The sequence below is a fragment of the Staurois parvus genome, unplaced genomic scaffold, assembly GCF_062004578.1.
Source record: "Staurois parvus isolate SC_StPar_1 unplaced genomic scaffold, SC_StPar_1.0 ptg000371l, whole genome shotgun sequence".
Classification (NCBI taxonomy): domain Eukaryota; kingdom Metazoa; phylum Chordata; class Amphibia; order Anura; family Ranidae; genus Staurois; species Staurois parvus.
Genome location: NW_028318167.1, coordinates 4,059,578 through 4,076,307, shown reverse-complemented (window position 1 = coordinate 4,076,307; position 16,730 = coordinate 4,059,578). Strand labels below are relative to the sequence as shown.

General features: G+C 41.4%; 1 protein-coding gene across 1 annotated transcript in view; it reads right to left on the bottom strand.

Annotated features, from left to right (window-relative positions):
• Positions 1–292: 292 nt before the first annotated feature.
• NKAIN3 (sodium/potassium transporting ATPase interacting 3) overlaps positions 293–16,730 on the bottom strand; it is a 733,696-nt gene continuing 717,258 nt past the window's right edge. The window contains exon 6 of the mRNA XM_089685299.1: positions 293–888. Coding sequence (XP_089541425.1) covers positions 875–888 — 14 coding nt within the window. The 3' untranslated portion in view covers positions 293–874. The remainder of the gene's footprint in view (positions 889–16,730) is intronic.

The following is a 16,730-nucleotide window of genomic DNA, read 5'->3' as shown; positions in this document are numbered from 1 at the left end:
TTGTAAACGACTGTAAACGACTATGTGTATATGGACGCATAGGAAAACATAAAGGAGAGTTCAGGGGCTGCTGAAAAAAATGCTCAACAGCTCCTAAATGTCAGTTTAGCAGCTGCAGTGTACATGAGCCCTTAATAGGTAAATTTTTCCACAAAATGAAGAAATAGTTTCTCCATGTGCCCCCATTTTTAAAATGTTCTCTAAAGCAGTAACTTACTTGTCTTTTGTAGTCTTTCTAGAAGTATTTGTATACAATTATCTCCCCAAAGTAGAAGGACTTGTGAAAGCCGGGTGAATTTGAAATCATTTTATTATCTACAGATATGTATATTTCACAGGTGATAAATTATTAAAAGCCAACATGTATACCTGTGTAAAAAATGAAACTCACCACTTAACTCCGCACACAGATAACTGGATGTATACTGGGTGCAGTCGTCTTTATACAGTACACTAGATTTTTATTTTTTACTGTTTTACATTCTGGAAGCATACATCTTCCTTCATGTCAAAATCAGAAATAATTTTAAATTGAATACACTCTTGTTTCACATTGTATTTGTATGTCTGTAGAGGAAAAAACATCCGCCGTCCATACCAAAAACACATTTCCACTTGTTTCATGCTACATGTTAAAAAAGAACAATAGAAAGAAAATGTACAAGTGTTTCCCACTGTCCGTTGAACTTAAATGATACTTCAAAACAGAATTCACTTATTAAAGACAGTAAGAGTTGTCATATTCAAAGTCAGTCTCCTGCATAAAATGTTCCCACAGACTATGAAAAACTGGTAATAATTCGTCCACGCTGCCTTCTCTTGTGTTGTCGTTTCTTTAATATTGCAGAATCTGATTGGATGGTTTTCTGAAGCTTTATTTATGCCGACCTGATGAAAAGAGAAAAAAAAAAAGACAACGCAAGTTAAAGCAAAAACAGTGTCGGAGGAATTTAATAAAGTTCTAACAATACTTTTCTGGCCCTTAAAGGATAAGTTCACCTTTTGTAACATGTTACATGTGTTACACGTTGCATCCATATTCAAGGTGTAACATGTTACAAATGGACCGGCCCCTGCTCCTGACCGCTCCCCATTGTGACAGCTAGCGGGGGATCTTCTCCTACCCGCTAGCTGTCACAATTTAATGCTTGATGGTGTATGCAGAGCCTGACTCTCGTTCCCGGGGATGTCCGGCAGCTGTGAAAGTACTTCTCTCTCGCCGGGGTGTGTGTGTGTGGGGGGGGGGGTTGCCAGTGTGTATAGGGCGGTGGTAGTGGAAGGCTCTCTTGGTGGGGGGGGGGGGGCGGGGGGGTGTTGTTGGTCAATGTCAGGCTCTTATCATGGGGGAGGGGGTTATTTGTCAGTGTAAGGGTCTCTCCATGGGGAAGGGGGGGGCGATTTTTGTGTTGCCTAGGGCAGCAGGAAACCTAAATACACCACTGGCTGAACTACCATGGCTCACTGGGAAGTGCACTGTAATTACGGTTCTCGTGTGACCTGTGATTTCCGGAATGCTGTAGGGACCTTTTCTCTGCGTTTCAGGAGGCAGAGTAGCCCATTCAAGTGAATAGGCTGCCGTGTCCATTCAAATTGCGGCTCATAGAGCCTCGCAGATGTGAACCTAGCCTTATAGAATCATGCATCCCTTGACTGAACAGTGAAATGAAAAACAAAACACTCAGAGGATCATCCTTCTGTCACTCTGCTCTCTCTTCCTATCAGCATGCTACTTTCCCCGCAGCACACTTGACTGGCTCTTTGTGTTGTTGCTTCCTCCCCCGCTCTGAGCTCTTCTTTACAGTAGACAGCAAGAGGCTGATACCAAGTCAAATTCACGTACTTACACTGGCCCTATGATCCCCTATTGCCCGGGGGCCCCATGAGTTGTCAGTCCGCCCCTGCTTGCAGTTAATAATGTACTCATAATTACAGAACTGTATTCATTTTTGTGCCTTTTATAGCTGTCTGGGGTTCAGTTTTAACAAATCAGTCATAAATTATATAATGCATTTGAATAAAGTATAAACAAACCAAATAATTGCCTTGCGCTAGCAAACACAGAAAATAAATAAAGACTGCTGCATTCACTACACAATCTAGATACTAGATGTAAAACTACTACTTCACAAAAAAGGGGGTGTGCTGTCTCTTAAAAAATTCCAACGTGCAATTGTGCATATAATATAACTATATCAAACCATATTATTATAGAAAAAATAGATAATGTGAGCTCAGTATATGCAATAACCTAAATAAATATAAAGATAACATCACAAATAAGGTTGTGCCAAAACACCATACACAACTTTCAAAAAATTTTAATAAAAAATAAACCAAGAAGAGTATATATCCATACAGATGGACCAATGTGTGTATGGACAATAATAAGCTACTGTAGATGCCTAAATATGTCAAAAACACACAAACTTAAAAGGTGTATGTGATATAACCCAATACTCCACTCTCAAAATAGAAAAAACATTATAAAAGTTTATATACATACAGATAGACAAATGTATATATGGACAAAAGTTAAATGAACAAGCATAAATATTGCAAATGAAGTTGATGATGAATAAAGCAACCAAATGTGCAAAATGTCCATACAGATGAATAAATATCCTGGTGAACAGTCCAAAATCAAGATGCAAAATTCCAAAAGAAAAGAAGACACACTTCAAAGTGTAAGACGGAGAGCATTCAGTGCTGCAGGAATAGAGGGTGCTATCTCTGGGTAAAACTGCTGCTGTCTGCTGTCTCCACTCTAATCTGCAACTACAACAATGCATAGACTCCTACTATCTCTGAACAAATAGTATATATATTTTTGTCTGTTGATTAGTTCTCACCTCCTGTTGCACTCTTTTTATGACTGTGGCCTGTGTCTGGTCTGTGTTTAAGAAACATCCCCCCCAATTCATGTGATCCTTATCAGTTCCTAATTGGGGCGGAGAAGAGTGCTCATTTGACCATCTCCCTATAAATTTAGATCAGTTCATGGGGGGTGTCACAGATCGGGGGGGGGGCATAGTCACAAATGGGGTGCTGGTTTATGCTGGTTTTTATGGAGTGCTAAGAAGCAGTTGAACACAGCAGTTGAACTAAAGCAGGATAACTCAAGCAGCAGGAAGATACAACAAGAAACTCTACTGCATGCTGGACAGACAGCAAGCAAACACCCTGGGAAACATCTCTTACAAGTCTGAGTCCCACTCCGTGTACCTTTGTAATATGTCCCCTCTACTCCTCCTTTTCATATTACTATCCTGTGTTCCCAAAATCTCACTTCTTTACCCCTCTGCTCCACCCCAAAACTTGTACATCTCACCCTCACTGCTACCATCTCCCTACTTCTCTCATCACCTCCTGCTGATACTTCACTCTCCTTCTGACCCAAACACCAGGCCTGGAAGGCATGTACACTCGTGTACATCCCGCTCCCATCTTACTTTCCTCACCCTTCTTCTTCTCCTAACCTCTGGGGATATCTCCCCAAACTCTGCTCCTCCACTATTTCACCCCCACACCAGGCATCCTCTTTCTTTTGGAAATAGCCGCAATCCCATCAATTTAATATCCATCCCCGTGCTCCCAAAAACCACCCTCCCTTTTTCATGTGTGCTCTGGAATGCCCGCTCTGTCTATAATATGCTCACCTTTGTCCATGACCTTTTTGTCTCCCGCTCCCTTAACCTACTAGCAATTACAGAAACCTAGCTTCAAGTAGCAGATTCTTCTTCTCCCGCAGCACTTTCCTATGAAGGCCTTCTCTGGACCCACTCACCCAGACCCAGTGGTCGGAAATGTGGTGGAGTTGGTTTGCTTCTATCCCCACTGAGCACCTTTCAAGTCCTCCCTAACCCTTCCTCTCTATCCTTCTCTTCTTTCGAGACTCACTGCATCCAGCTGTTTTCTCCCATTTCTCCGAGGATTGCAGTGATCTATCGGCCTCCTGGACCGGTGTCCCACTTTCTTGATGATTTCTCCACCTGGCTACCCTACTTTCTCTCCTCTGAACTACCCACTATCATTCTCAGAGATTTTAACATCCCTGTTAATGTCAACAGCCCGGCTACATCCCAACTCTTCAACATAACCTCATCTTTTGCATTAGCACAGTGTATATAGTCGTGCGCTGGAGCGAATGTGGCGTAAAACCAAATCTCAACAAGCATTTACCCTATATAAATCTGCTTTCTTAACATACAATTCCTCCCTCCATGCTGCCAAACAAGCCTACTTTGTCACTCTTATTAATACCTTGTCATCCAGTCCTTGTTGTCTCTTCTCTACTTTTAACTCTCTACTTACTTTCTCCACTTCCACCTCCACCCAGTACCTCACTCACGAGATTGCAAATCATTTAAAAAACAAGATTGACGCAATTCGTAGGGGCATCGCCACTGCACAGACATCCATCCCACTTAGCATACCTTATACTAAACCTCCCTCAACACTTTCCTCTTTTGACCTTGCTACTACTGAAGAGGTCACTAAGGTTTTCTCAGAAGCCTGTCTCACTACCTGCTCCCTGGATCCTGTCCCCTCACAACTACTACGGTCACCCTCTTCTTCCATCCTATGCTCCCTCACTCACATCTTCAATCTTTCCCTCTCTACTGGTGCCTTCCCCTCCCCTCTAAAGCATGCGCACATCACTCCCATACTTAAAAAGCCCTCCCTGGACCCCACAAACCTGAACAACTTAAGACCTATCTCCCTGCTGCCATTTACCTTTAAACTCCTAGAATATTTAGTCTACAATCGCCTGAGCTCCCACGTCACCGACAACAACCTTCTTGACCCTTTACAGTCTGGCTTTCGCTCACTACACTCCACTGAAACTGCCCTACTAAAACTCACTAATGATCTACTAACTGCTAAAACCAATAGCCACTACTCCGCACTCTTACTACTTGACCTTTCTGCGGCTTTTGATATGGTTGACCATCCCCTCCACTCTCTTGGCCTCTGAGACTCTGCTCTCTCCTGGTTCTCCTCCTACCTTTCGCAGCGCTCCTTCGGCGTTACCTATAACGCTGCCTCCTCCTCTTCACTCCCTCTTTCTGTAGGGGTCCCTCAAGGTTCTGTCCTTGGACCCCTTCTCTTCTCCATCTACACCTCCTCCCTTGGTTGCTTAATAAACTCCAATGGCTTTAAGTACCATCTCTATGTTGATGACACACAAATCTATCTTTCTACCCTTCACTTCACCCCTTCAGTCTCCTCTCGCATTACTAACCTACTAAGTGACATATCGGCATGGATGTCATTCCACTTCCTCAAACTCAATCTTTTCAAAACTGAGCTCTTAGTATTCCCTCCAGCTCGTGCCCCCTCCCCTGACTTCTCCATCAAGATCAATAACACAATCCTCAGTCCCTCCCCTCATGACATTGTGCTAGGTGTAATCCTAGACTCCCATCTGTCCTTTCAGCCCCAAATCCAATCACTGTCCAAATCTTGTAGACTTCACCTCTGCAACTGAAGGAAAACCGAGGGCTGGGCCCACAGATTCAGAGGGTACACGATGCCCCACAGACACAGACAGCGGTTCTTTTAAAACAATTACGTTTACTGAACAGTTATAGTGATCATGTAGCTGAGCATACGTAAACAGAATGATAACAGCGCATAACCATACAGTAAGAATAATACTGTCTAACACTAACCCCGTACTTGCGGACTTTTCCCCAATGTCCACAAAGCAGCCTGGCTGCGCCTGAATGTTCCTGAGCAAGATATAATGTTGGGGTGCACCCTAAGTATTGTGCAATACTATTTGTAATCCAAAGGAAAGTGGAGTGTGTCTCTTGTAACTTTCTGGTATATCCAAAATGTCACTGACCACGTTTGGTGCGATGTGCTGCGGCAAAGCCGCACTTACAGTTCCCTGGCAGGCTCTTGGTGCTTTCTCCTGATCCCCTCCAGAACCGGACCATACAGTCACTTGTTTCCTGGTCTCGTTGTGGTGAATCTTCCCTAGGTGCTGTCGCCAGATTCCACTGTGAGCCGTAAATCCTCTTCCAGGCCCCACACAGATTCTCCAGACGTCCTCAGCATACACCAGCCAGACCCAGACTCCCTGTAACTTCCTCCTCTGCACCGGATCTCCTCCCCTTCCCATAGAGTTTGTGATGCAGTAAGTCATTTCTTAATTGCAGCCTCAAACCTGCATTTACAGTTCACTATGACCCTTCTGAGGGTCCTACTTGGCTCCTAAATTAGTATTCATTAAACTTTATAGGGTAAATAAGCATTTATCTTGTCTTAGCAAAAGTCACTACAAAATCCATTCTTGTACTTTGCTGCCATCTACTGACCAAAGAGCATATTGCAGGCATATTACAGTTTAACATTACACACCAGTATTCCATGCCTCCACACCCTTACACAACATGTCAAAGCTTCCTAACCTTGGAAACCACTAAGCAACTTATTCACTCCCTTCTTATATCTTGGCTTGACTATTGTAACTCCCTCCTCATTAACCTACCTCATAGCAGGCTATCCCCTCTTCAGTCTATCATGAATGCTGCTGCCAGACTCATCCATCTTACTAACCGTTCTGTATCTGCCACCCCTCTCTGCCAATCCCTCCACTGGTTTCCCATTGCCCAACGGATAAAAATCAAAACATTAACAATAACTTATAAAGCCATTTATAACTCTGCCCCAAATTACATCACCGATCTTGTCTTCAAATACCACCCAAACCGTACTCTCCGCTCCTTGCAAGACCTCCTACTCTCTAGCTCCCTTGTCTCCTCCTCCCATGCTCGTCTCTAGGACTTATCCAGAGCTTCCCCCATCCTCTGGAACTCTCTACCCAAATTTATCAGACTATCGCCTACTCTGCTCACTTTTAGGTGATCTCTGAAAACCTCTCTCTTCAAGGAAGCCTATCCTGCCCTCAGCTAATAATGGAATCTTCTACTCTTCCAACCAGTCCATCCCCCACAGTTACTACCTTTCGTACCACTAGCCCCTCCCTCCTAGATTGTAAGCTCCAAGAAGCAGGGCCCTCCTATCCCTCTTGTATTGAACTGTATTGTCTCCCATTATATTATAAAGCGCTGAGCAAAACTGTTGGCGCTATATAAATCCTGTATAATAATAATAATAATAATAACATGCAGTGCTGCAGGAATAGAGGGTGCCAGGAAACACACCACCCACATGTAAGGAGAACTCCTTACCAGAGACACTGATCCCACACAGAGATCATGAAGCGCCTTGCTGTCCCACAGCACAGACACGCCACTCCATCTAGATACAATCCTGTATAAGTGTGCTCAGCACAGAGGAGGTAACAACCAAGGAGGGACCACCATAGTGCAGTATGTTAAAACCAAGGGCTTGTAATATGGTAATGTACTTACAATAAGAAGACAATCACAAGCATATAACGAACGATGAGCATCACTGGATTCCGCTCAGCATGCATAATAGTGCCATGTGTTTGGCCCTGTTCTAACGCGTTTCATCCTTCAGAGGATAGATGCCTCTATCCTCTGAAGATGCTGTTTACAGTGAAATGGGTTACAACAGAGGCAAACATGTGACACTGTTATGCACGCTGGTGGAATCCGGTGATGCTCATCGTTTGTTATATGCTTGTGATTGTCTTCTTATTGTAAGTACAGGTGTGTTCAAAATAATAGCAGTGTGTTGAAAAAAGTGAATAAAGCTCAAAATCCTTCTAATAGCTTTTATTTCCATACACACAAATGCATTGGGAACACTACACATTCTATTCCAAATCAAAACATGAAGAAAAATATATCAAATTTGTGTTGTTCCTCTAAAAAAATTGAAGAAAAGTGAATATTAGACTGTTCAAAAAAATAGCAGTGTTTGTATTCTTCTTTACAAACTCAAACATTCACTATATAAACTGAAAAATGTTTGAAGATTTTGCTTTCCTTTGAATCACTTAATTACTATTTAGTTGTATAAGCACTGTTTCTGAGAACTGCTGTACATCTGTGTTGCATGGAGTCAACCAACGTCTGGCACCTGTGAACAGGTATTCCAGCCCAGGATGATTGGACTACATTCCACAGTTCTTCTCTATTTCTTGGTTTTGCCTCAGAAACTGCATTTTTGATGTCACCCCACAAGTTTTCTATTGGATTAAGATCCGGGGATCTTGTTGGTCTGGAACCAAGATGTTGCACGTTTACTGGTGTGTTTGGGGTCGTTGTCTTGTTGGAACACCCATTTCAAGGGCATTTCCTCTTCAGCATAAGGCAGCATGACCTTCAAGTATCTTCAAGTATTCTGATGTATTCAAACTGATCCATGATCCCTGGTATGTGATAAATAGGCCCAACACCATAGTATGAGAAACATCCCCATATCATGATGCTTGCGCAACCATGCTTCACTGTCTTCACAGTGTACTGTGGCTTGAACTCAGTGTTTGGGGGTCGTCTGACAAACTGTCTCCGGCCACTAGACCCAAAAAGAACAATCTTGCTTTCATCAGTCCACAAAATGTTGCGCCATTTTTCTTTAGACCAGTCAATGTGCTCTTTGGCAAATTGTAACCTCTTCAGCATATGTGTTTTTTTCAACAGTGGGACTTTGCGGGGGCTTCTTGCAGATAGCTTGGCTTCACATAGGTGTCTTCTAATTGTAACAGTACTCACAGGTAACTTTAGACCTTCTTTGATCTTCCTGGAGCTGATTGTTGGCTGAGTCCTTGCCATTTTGTCTATTCTTCTATCCATTCGATGGTAGTTTTTCGCTTTCTTCCACGTCTTTCAGGTTTTGGTTGCCATTTTAAATAATTTGTGATCATTTTAGCTGAGCAGCCTATCATTTTCTGCACTTCTTTATATGTTTTCCCCTCTTCAATCAACTTTTTAATCAAGGTACGCTGTTCTGAACAATGTCTGGAACGACCCATTTTCCTCAGAATTTCAGAGAGAAATGCACTGTAACCAGCATGTACATCATTTGCTGCCTTCCTTCCTTAAATAAGGGCAATAATTGCAACCTGTTTTTCAAAGAATGAATGATCTCACTAATAGAACTCCACACTGCTATTAATTTGAACATGCCCCTTTCAATTAGTGATTCAATTCCACAGAATCAGCAGCATGCATGTCATGACTGTTGGGTCTGTTGGATTTCTATTACTCTACTACACCTGCTAGTAAATTATTTGCCATGTAGAAATATCATTTCTACCAAAAACAGTGATTGATCAGGTTAGTGATGTCTGAATGCTATTATTTTGAACACAACTGTACATTACCATATTACAAGCCCCTGGTTTTAACACACTACACTATGGTGGTCCCTTCTTGTTTTTTAACTCCTCTGTGCTGAGCACACTTATATAGGATCATATCTAGATGGAGTGGCATGTCTAAATATTTTGAGCTGTGGGACAGCAAGGCGCTTCATGATCTTTATGTTGGATCCGTGTCTCTGGTAAGGAGTTCACCTTACATATGGGTGGTTTGATTTCCTGGCACCCTCTATTCCTGCAGCACTGAATGCTCTTCGTCTTACACTTTGAAGTGTGTCTTCTTTTCTTTTGGGATTTTCCATCTTGATTTTGGACTGTTCACCAGGATGTTTATTCATCTTTATGGACATTTTGCACATTTGGTTGCTTTATTCATCTTCAACTTCATTTGCAATATTTATGCTTGTTCATTTAACTTTTGTCCATATATACATTTGTCTATCTGTATGTATATAAACTTTTATAATGTTATTTTCTATTTTGAGAGTGGAGTACTGGGTTATATCACATATACCTTTTACGTTTGCGAGCTATTGACATATTTAGGCATCTAGCTTATTATCCATACACACATTTGTCTATATGTACGGATCGATTATTATTATTATTCAGAATTTATATAGCACCAACAGTTTGCTCAGCGCTTTACGATATAACGGGAGACAATAAAGCAATGATACAGTTCTATACAAGAGGGTTAGGAGGACCTGATCCTTGGAGCTTACATACTCTTCTAGGTTTATTTTATATTTTTTTGAAAGTTGAGTATGGTTTTGGCAAAACCTTATTTATGATTTTATATTTATATTTATTTAGGTTATTGCATATATTGAGCTTACATTTTCTATTTTCTCTATATTATTATGGTTTGATATAGTTACAGTATCTCACAGTAGTGAGTACACCCCTCACATTTTTGTAAATATTTTATCTTTTCATGTGACAACACTGAAGAAATGACACTTTGCTACAATGTAAAGTAGTGAGTGTACAGCTTGTATAACAATGTAAATTTGCTGTCCCCTCAAAATAACTCAACACACAGCCATTAAAGTTTAAACCGCTGGCAACAAAAGTGAGTACACCCCTAAGTGAAAATGTCCAAATTGGGCCCAAAGTGTCAATATTTTGTGTGGCCACCATTATTTTCAGCACTGCCTTAACCCTCTTGGGCATGGAGTTCACCAGAGCTTCACAGGTTGCCACTGGAGTCCTCTTCCAATAAAATGTAAATCAACTGAACTAATAGTTTTCAATATGTGATAACCGTGAATAATTTTGGCACTGGGTGTTAAAAAGGCTACATTAAGGCTACATTAAGCAGAGCACACAATTTTTAAAAAGAGGAGTTTGGGGGGAAAAAAATAAACATTTTTACTTACCGGAGTGGATATACTATAGCAATCCATCTGTCCCCCGCAGCCTCTAAGACCGAGAACTGAGTAATCAAAGATCATTGATCACTCAGTTCTTGGTCTTCACTGAGCTGAGAGCTGGTGACTGACAGGCACTGGTTCTCAGCTCTGCTCCTCCAGTTCTCACTGGAGTGCCGGGTTGTAGAGAGGACGGGAACAGCTGGCTCAGGCTTTCAGAAGCGTGCCGAGAGGCTGATCCAGCTGCCAGTCAGAGATCTGGGTTGATCCCAACATTAAAGTCGAGATTATGCTAGAGTCTGAACCAGCTGGGTGATGTCAGCCAACAGCGGACTATAGCACGATGCCAGCTGAAAACGGGTCACAGGAGTGCAGAACTAAGTGCACTCCTGTGATCCATTGGAGAAATAAGGTCAAGAGAACTTTGGCCCTACTTTGCCTTAAAGCAAATCTGAACCAAATTCCTATTTTACAGAAGACTGTTAGCACTAGAATCCAGCTTTTGTAATGACTTGTTCAAGAAAAGCTGGCCATAGATTTTCATTTGAGAATTTTCATTTCAAGAATTTTCGTTTGATTTTCTAATCGTTAGTGGGCTCAAATCAATGTTCCTTTTTCGACAGCAGTGACAGGAAAATTTGAAGGGGCAGGAAGGAAAACTTTTCTTGATCAAACAAATTTTAGGCCAGTATATGTGGTTATCGTTCAGAAATTACATTCATTTTAAACTCAAATGTTAAAAGCAAAAGACAATTTTTCGTTCATTCACTGAATGTTTAAAGAATTTGTCTACGACTTTTCTTTCAAATATTCCCATCTAAAAATCTACATGTGCATGGCCAGCTTAAGTCTGGACCCCTGAAGTTACAATTTTGCCAACCTGGTACAGCAGTAGGTTTTTGGTTGGGGACTTGTATACTTGGGGGGCAGAACAAGTTCTTAATTAGCAGCACTTCCTTCTGAGATCTCAAACCTGAACAGGCTACAGGGGAAACTACAGCACATCTTGGTCACATCAGCATTAAAGCTGAACTCCAGGAATTCAACCACTTTTTAAAATGTTCTGGATTGCTAGGGGTTAAGACCAACAAATATGCATACCAACTCATGGACTTATCTATCTGAATTATGATTTTTATTTTTACAAATGCATTGTAACTATTGCTATACCTCTGCTGCTCCGACACTGAACCTTCTGGTCTCAGCTCTCTGGTATGCAGCTACTCTCCACCCCTCCCCTCCTCCTGCCAATCACAGAGCACTTTGTATTATGTGAACCCATTATCAGAAAACAATGCCTTCTGTGATTGGGCAGCAGAGGGGAAGACAGTGTCTCTCTTTCCAAAGCACCAGGAGTGTAGCGATAGCAATTGCTGTACCCCTGAGCTCTGTGAAGCTGTCATATGTAAATTCTAGAGATAGGTCCACTGGGTGACATGCACCTAGGTCGACTTAACCCATAGTAATCCAACAAATGTTAGAAAATGGATGAATTCCTGGAACTCAGCTTTAAGGGCATGGGAAAGAACAGCATAAATCACTGTCATTAATCTGTATCACATTATCAACGCCTTTGTTACTGTAAGCTTTGATACAATTAACTAGTAATTTATTTGGAAGCAGTTTTAGGAAGCTAGAAGTAAATTGGTTTGTTGTATTGTATAAAGTTCATTGTATTAATATGATTTCTACCTCAGCTAGAGACAAATGACCTCATCCATAGAGATTTTCATGTCTTCGGTTGCGTATAGAGGAATGAAGAGTCAAATTTGGTTTGTTGCAAAGGCAACAAAACATGAGGCCCAGAACAATCAGGTAGCATGTCACCTTAGAATACATGAGCATTCCTCGGACTGGTCCTTATGTACCACTTAAATGTCACATTTTTTGCCTATGTTTTGGATTGAGGGTGAAGAAGTGGTGCATTCCTTAAAGTAGAATTACAGGCAAAACGTGTTTTTTTTTTTTCATTTTGGATAGAGCAAGAGAGGGTTATAACCTCTGTCAGATTTTTTTCACCATCTGTCTCCCATTTCAGTGATTTTCCTTCTCTTCCTGTCCCATAGCCAAACTGGAAGAAGAAATCCCTGAAAATTAAGGGAATCCCTTGGGGACACCCAGGTCACCAGAACTAGTGTCCCCATTCAAAGATTTGCCCTATAGTACTTTCTCGAGACAACCCAAATTGTGGGATTTTTTTTAACTTTCACTTTCAATGATAATGGTAAACAGGAAAAATAGAGAGGGTGAATCTCCTTTAAGGGGCCACAGCCAGCAATATAAACTGACAAGCATTCTAATCCCTCTCCACTCTATCCAAGACTAAAAAAAGTTTTGCCTTTAATTTTTCCTTTAAGATTAACAGGGCAGTCTGCTTTGAAGATTTGCAGTGCAAGCAGAGTCCCTAAGAACAGATGTAGGGAAACGCTAGCGCATTTTCCTACAGCTCATACATTCACTAAGCTTTCTATGGCTTATCTATACAAAGAGTAATATGTATGCACTGCCTCTGCATTTTTCCCCTATGGATCTGTTACAGTGTACTTCTCATGAGCAAGATCCACAGGAAAGAAGCCCAATGGTTTTCATGTATGAGAGTATAAAATGGAGAGCCCAGGGTCATCAGCCAGCCACTTGAAAAAGTAAGATAGAGAGAAAACAGGTGGCGCACACACCTAGTGCATTATCCAAGGTTTATTGTAGGAATTAAATCATAAAAACATACTCACAGACGAAGCATGTATCTAAAAAGCATAGAAAAATGACAATGGCCACAACGACGGGCAAGGTGTTCTCACTGTCAGTGCGGTGAAATGGCTGACGCGTTTCGGGGACGAATCATAAAAACATATTGAAAAAGTAAACAGGTTTTACTGGACTCAGAAAACAAGCAAACACAAAGAGCTTTCTTCAGCAAAAATACAGCTAACAGTCCATAGTCCTGGTGTAATAAAGACAACTTAATGGCTCACCACGAATATACCAGTCCCACTTGGGTTTTGGGTTCCCATCTGATTTGGGGAGTTAACACCAAGTCAGCAGGAGCTCAGCAAACAAACTGTCTCGGTTAGATAGTCCACACACCATCGCATCTGTGAACCACTCCATTCACAAACAGGTGCTAATCCCTTCTTGCTTGCCGTAATCACTTGCCCTCCAGAGGATATACCCCCCCCCTTCCTGACCAGGCCATTTTTTTGCGATACGGAGCTGCATTACTTTAACTGACAATTGCGAGGTCATGCAACGCTGCACCCAAATGAAATTTCTGCTTTTTTTACCACAAATAGAGCTTTCTTTCAGGGGTGTTTGATCACCTGTGCGTTTTTATTTTTTGCACTATGAAAGAAAAAGACAGCCAAATTTGAGAAGAAAAACTATATTTTTGACTTTTTGCTATTAAACATGTCCAGTAAAAAAAATTTAAAAATCAAATTTTGTCATAAATTTAGGTCAAAATGTATTCTGCGACATGTCTTTGCTAAAACAAATCCCAATACATGTACATTAATGGGTTTACGTGAAAGTTATAGCATCTACAAATGGCGGTATAGATACTGGATTTTTTTTTTATACTAGTAATGGCGGTGATCAGCGACTTAAAGCGGGACTGCGGCAGGCATTCTGACACTGGGGGGGACTGACTGTCACTGACATCCCCAGAGACAAAAATATAGTGATCAGTGCTAATAAAAAGCACTGACACTCTACTAATGACACTGGGCAGGAAGGGGTTAACATCTGGGGCCATCAAAGGGTTAACTGTATGCTTTGTGCTGTTTCACTGTGTGCTGTGTGTGTGCTTTACACTGTAAGCACGCTGCTTTGTATTACTCTGCTATGCAGAGCAATACAAAGCAGTGTGCAGGAGCTAACAGGGGAGAGATCTGTATTGTTTACATACAAGTCTCTCCCCCCGTTGGTAATTCATGGCGATTGACAGCTGTTGGCGGGGAATCACTGCCCAGGACCCGATGAACGACAGGTGAGGCCTCCAATGTCGGCGTGGGTAGGGTGCCCTACCCGGAAATGCGAAATCACACACACATATATATATATATATATATATATATATATATATATATAATTTTGCACACCCATACCACCCTGTAGCAGTATTTCTGCTATGGGGCGTCAGGAAAGCTGTTATAGGTCTCCCCTGCAAGTGGGTTAACCCTTTCAGGCCCAAAGTCCCTGTAATGAGGGTTGGATACTCAAAATTGTCTCTCATTGTTCCAAACAACCCAAATAATGGGGAGACATATCTCCTGTCCAGGACCCATCCCTGGCATCCTCTACAGGAGTTTTATCACTGCCAAGTAAAAAAAAAAACAAAACAAAACTTGGATGTCTGATGAGAATTGCAAAATTTGCCTACAATAAGAGATGCAATGCAGCAGTATGGGCAGAATTATAATTGCACTCCAGCCTTCCAAGTCTCTCTACACCCTCCTATGAATTTAGTGAGCAGGCATACAATTAATGCTGTTAATAGGAGAGCGTGCATATGTGGCAAATGCCTTTGATGAACTGCTGCTGTTTGATCCTATGTATGTTTAATAAAGGCATCTACCATGAGTTACCTTGCTCCAAAGAAGCCAATAAACGGACCAATTGGCTGTTTGACTTGGGCTGAGGTCTACAGACCATTACCACATGGGCTACTATGGGGGGAGACCCAATAGGGTGCTACAGCAGTGGGAACTAGACTGGTAAAAACTGAAGCCAGCATTAATACACAGCTAATAATAATATATTTGTAATTCTACTTAGTATGTGCGTTCAAGTGCAGAGGGAGAACACAGGAGACAATGCAGTGTACGCTTCCCAGTAATTAGCTTCCTTGAATAGACAGGCATTTAATGAGTTCTGCGCTATCTAGAACTATAGCTGAAAAGCACCCCTGCTCATGTCTGCTCAGATTTATGCACTTGTTTTAGGACATTACAGCGTGAAGGACTTTTACTGATTTATTGATTCACTTGAGGAATTTGTTTTGCCTGTGGTACCAGATACATCTTCTAGCATGAAAACTGTAGGGGAGCTATAATAACGTCTTTCAATTTTTCAGCCTTTCATCTAGAAAATGACTGTGAGCTACAATCTAAAGAAACACGGGACCAAAGAAAAATATTTCATAGGGCTCTGTATACCTTCATTCAAAGCCTAATGAAATATTGAAAGTATGCCATGTAATGCTATAGCATTACTAAGTTAATATACTGAAATCTACTAACACATTATTATGATTCGTGTTATTGTTACCTTTGTTATCCCAAGTAAAATAAAACACTTTTTTTATTTTCATTGCCTGATTTTCATGAGTAAGTAGTGTAACAATGCAGTGCCATTATGCAATAAAATTTAGGAGGTAAATAGCTCTAAAGGAAAAAAAAGTAGCCCCAGCAATAAGCAAATCCTAAAACAAAACATAGAAAAAAAGGAAAAGGAGGGAGGAAAAAAATACACCCAAAAAAATAAGAGAACCACATTGACTCCAAGACAATAGTATTGGAAGCAACATACACTGCTCAAAAAAATTAAAGAAACACTTTTAAATCAGAGTATAGCATCAAGTCAATTAAACCCCTGGGATATTTATCTGTCAGTTAAGTAGCAGAGGGGGTTGTTAATCAGTTTCAGCTGCTAAATTAAATTAACAATAGGTGCACTAAATGGGCAACAATGAGATGACCCCCAAAACAGGAATGGTTTTACAGTTGGAGGCCACTGTCAATTTTTTCCCTACTCATCTCTTCTGATTTTTTTTCACTAGTTCTGCATTTGGCTAGGATCAGTGTCACTACTGGTAGCATGAGGCGATACCTGGATCCTACAGAGGTTGCACAGGCAGTCGAACTCCTCCAGGATGGAATTTATACATGCCATTGCCAAAAGGTTTGCTGTGTCCCCCAGCACAGTCTCAAGAGCATGGAGGAGATTCCAGGAGACAGGTAGTTACTCTAGGACCATCAGTAGGACTGGTATCTGCTCCTTTGTGCAAGGAGGAACAGGATGAGCACTGCCAGAGCCCTACAACATGACCTCCAGCAGGCCACTGGTGTGAATCACTCTGACCATACAATCAGAAACAG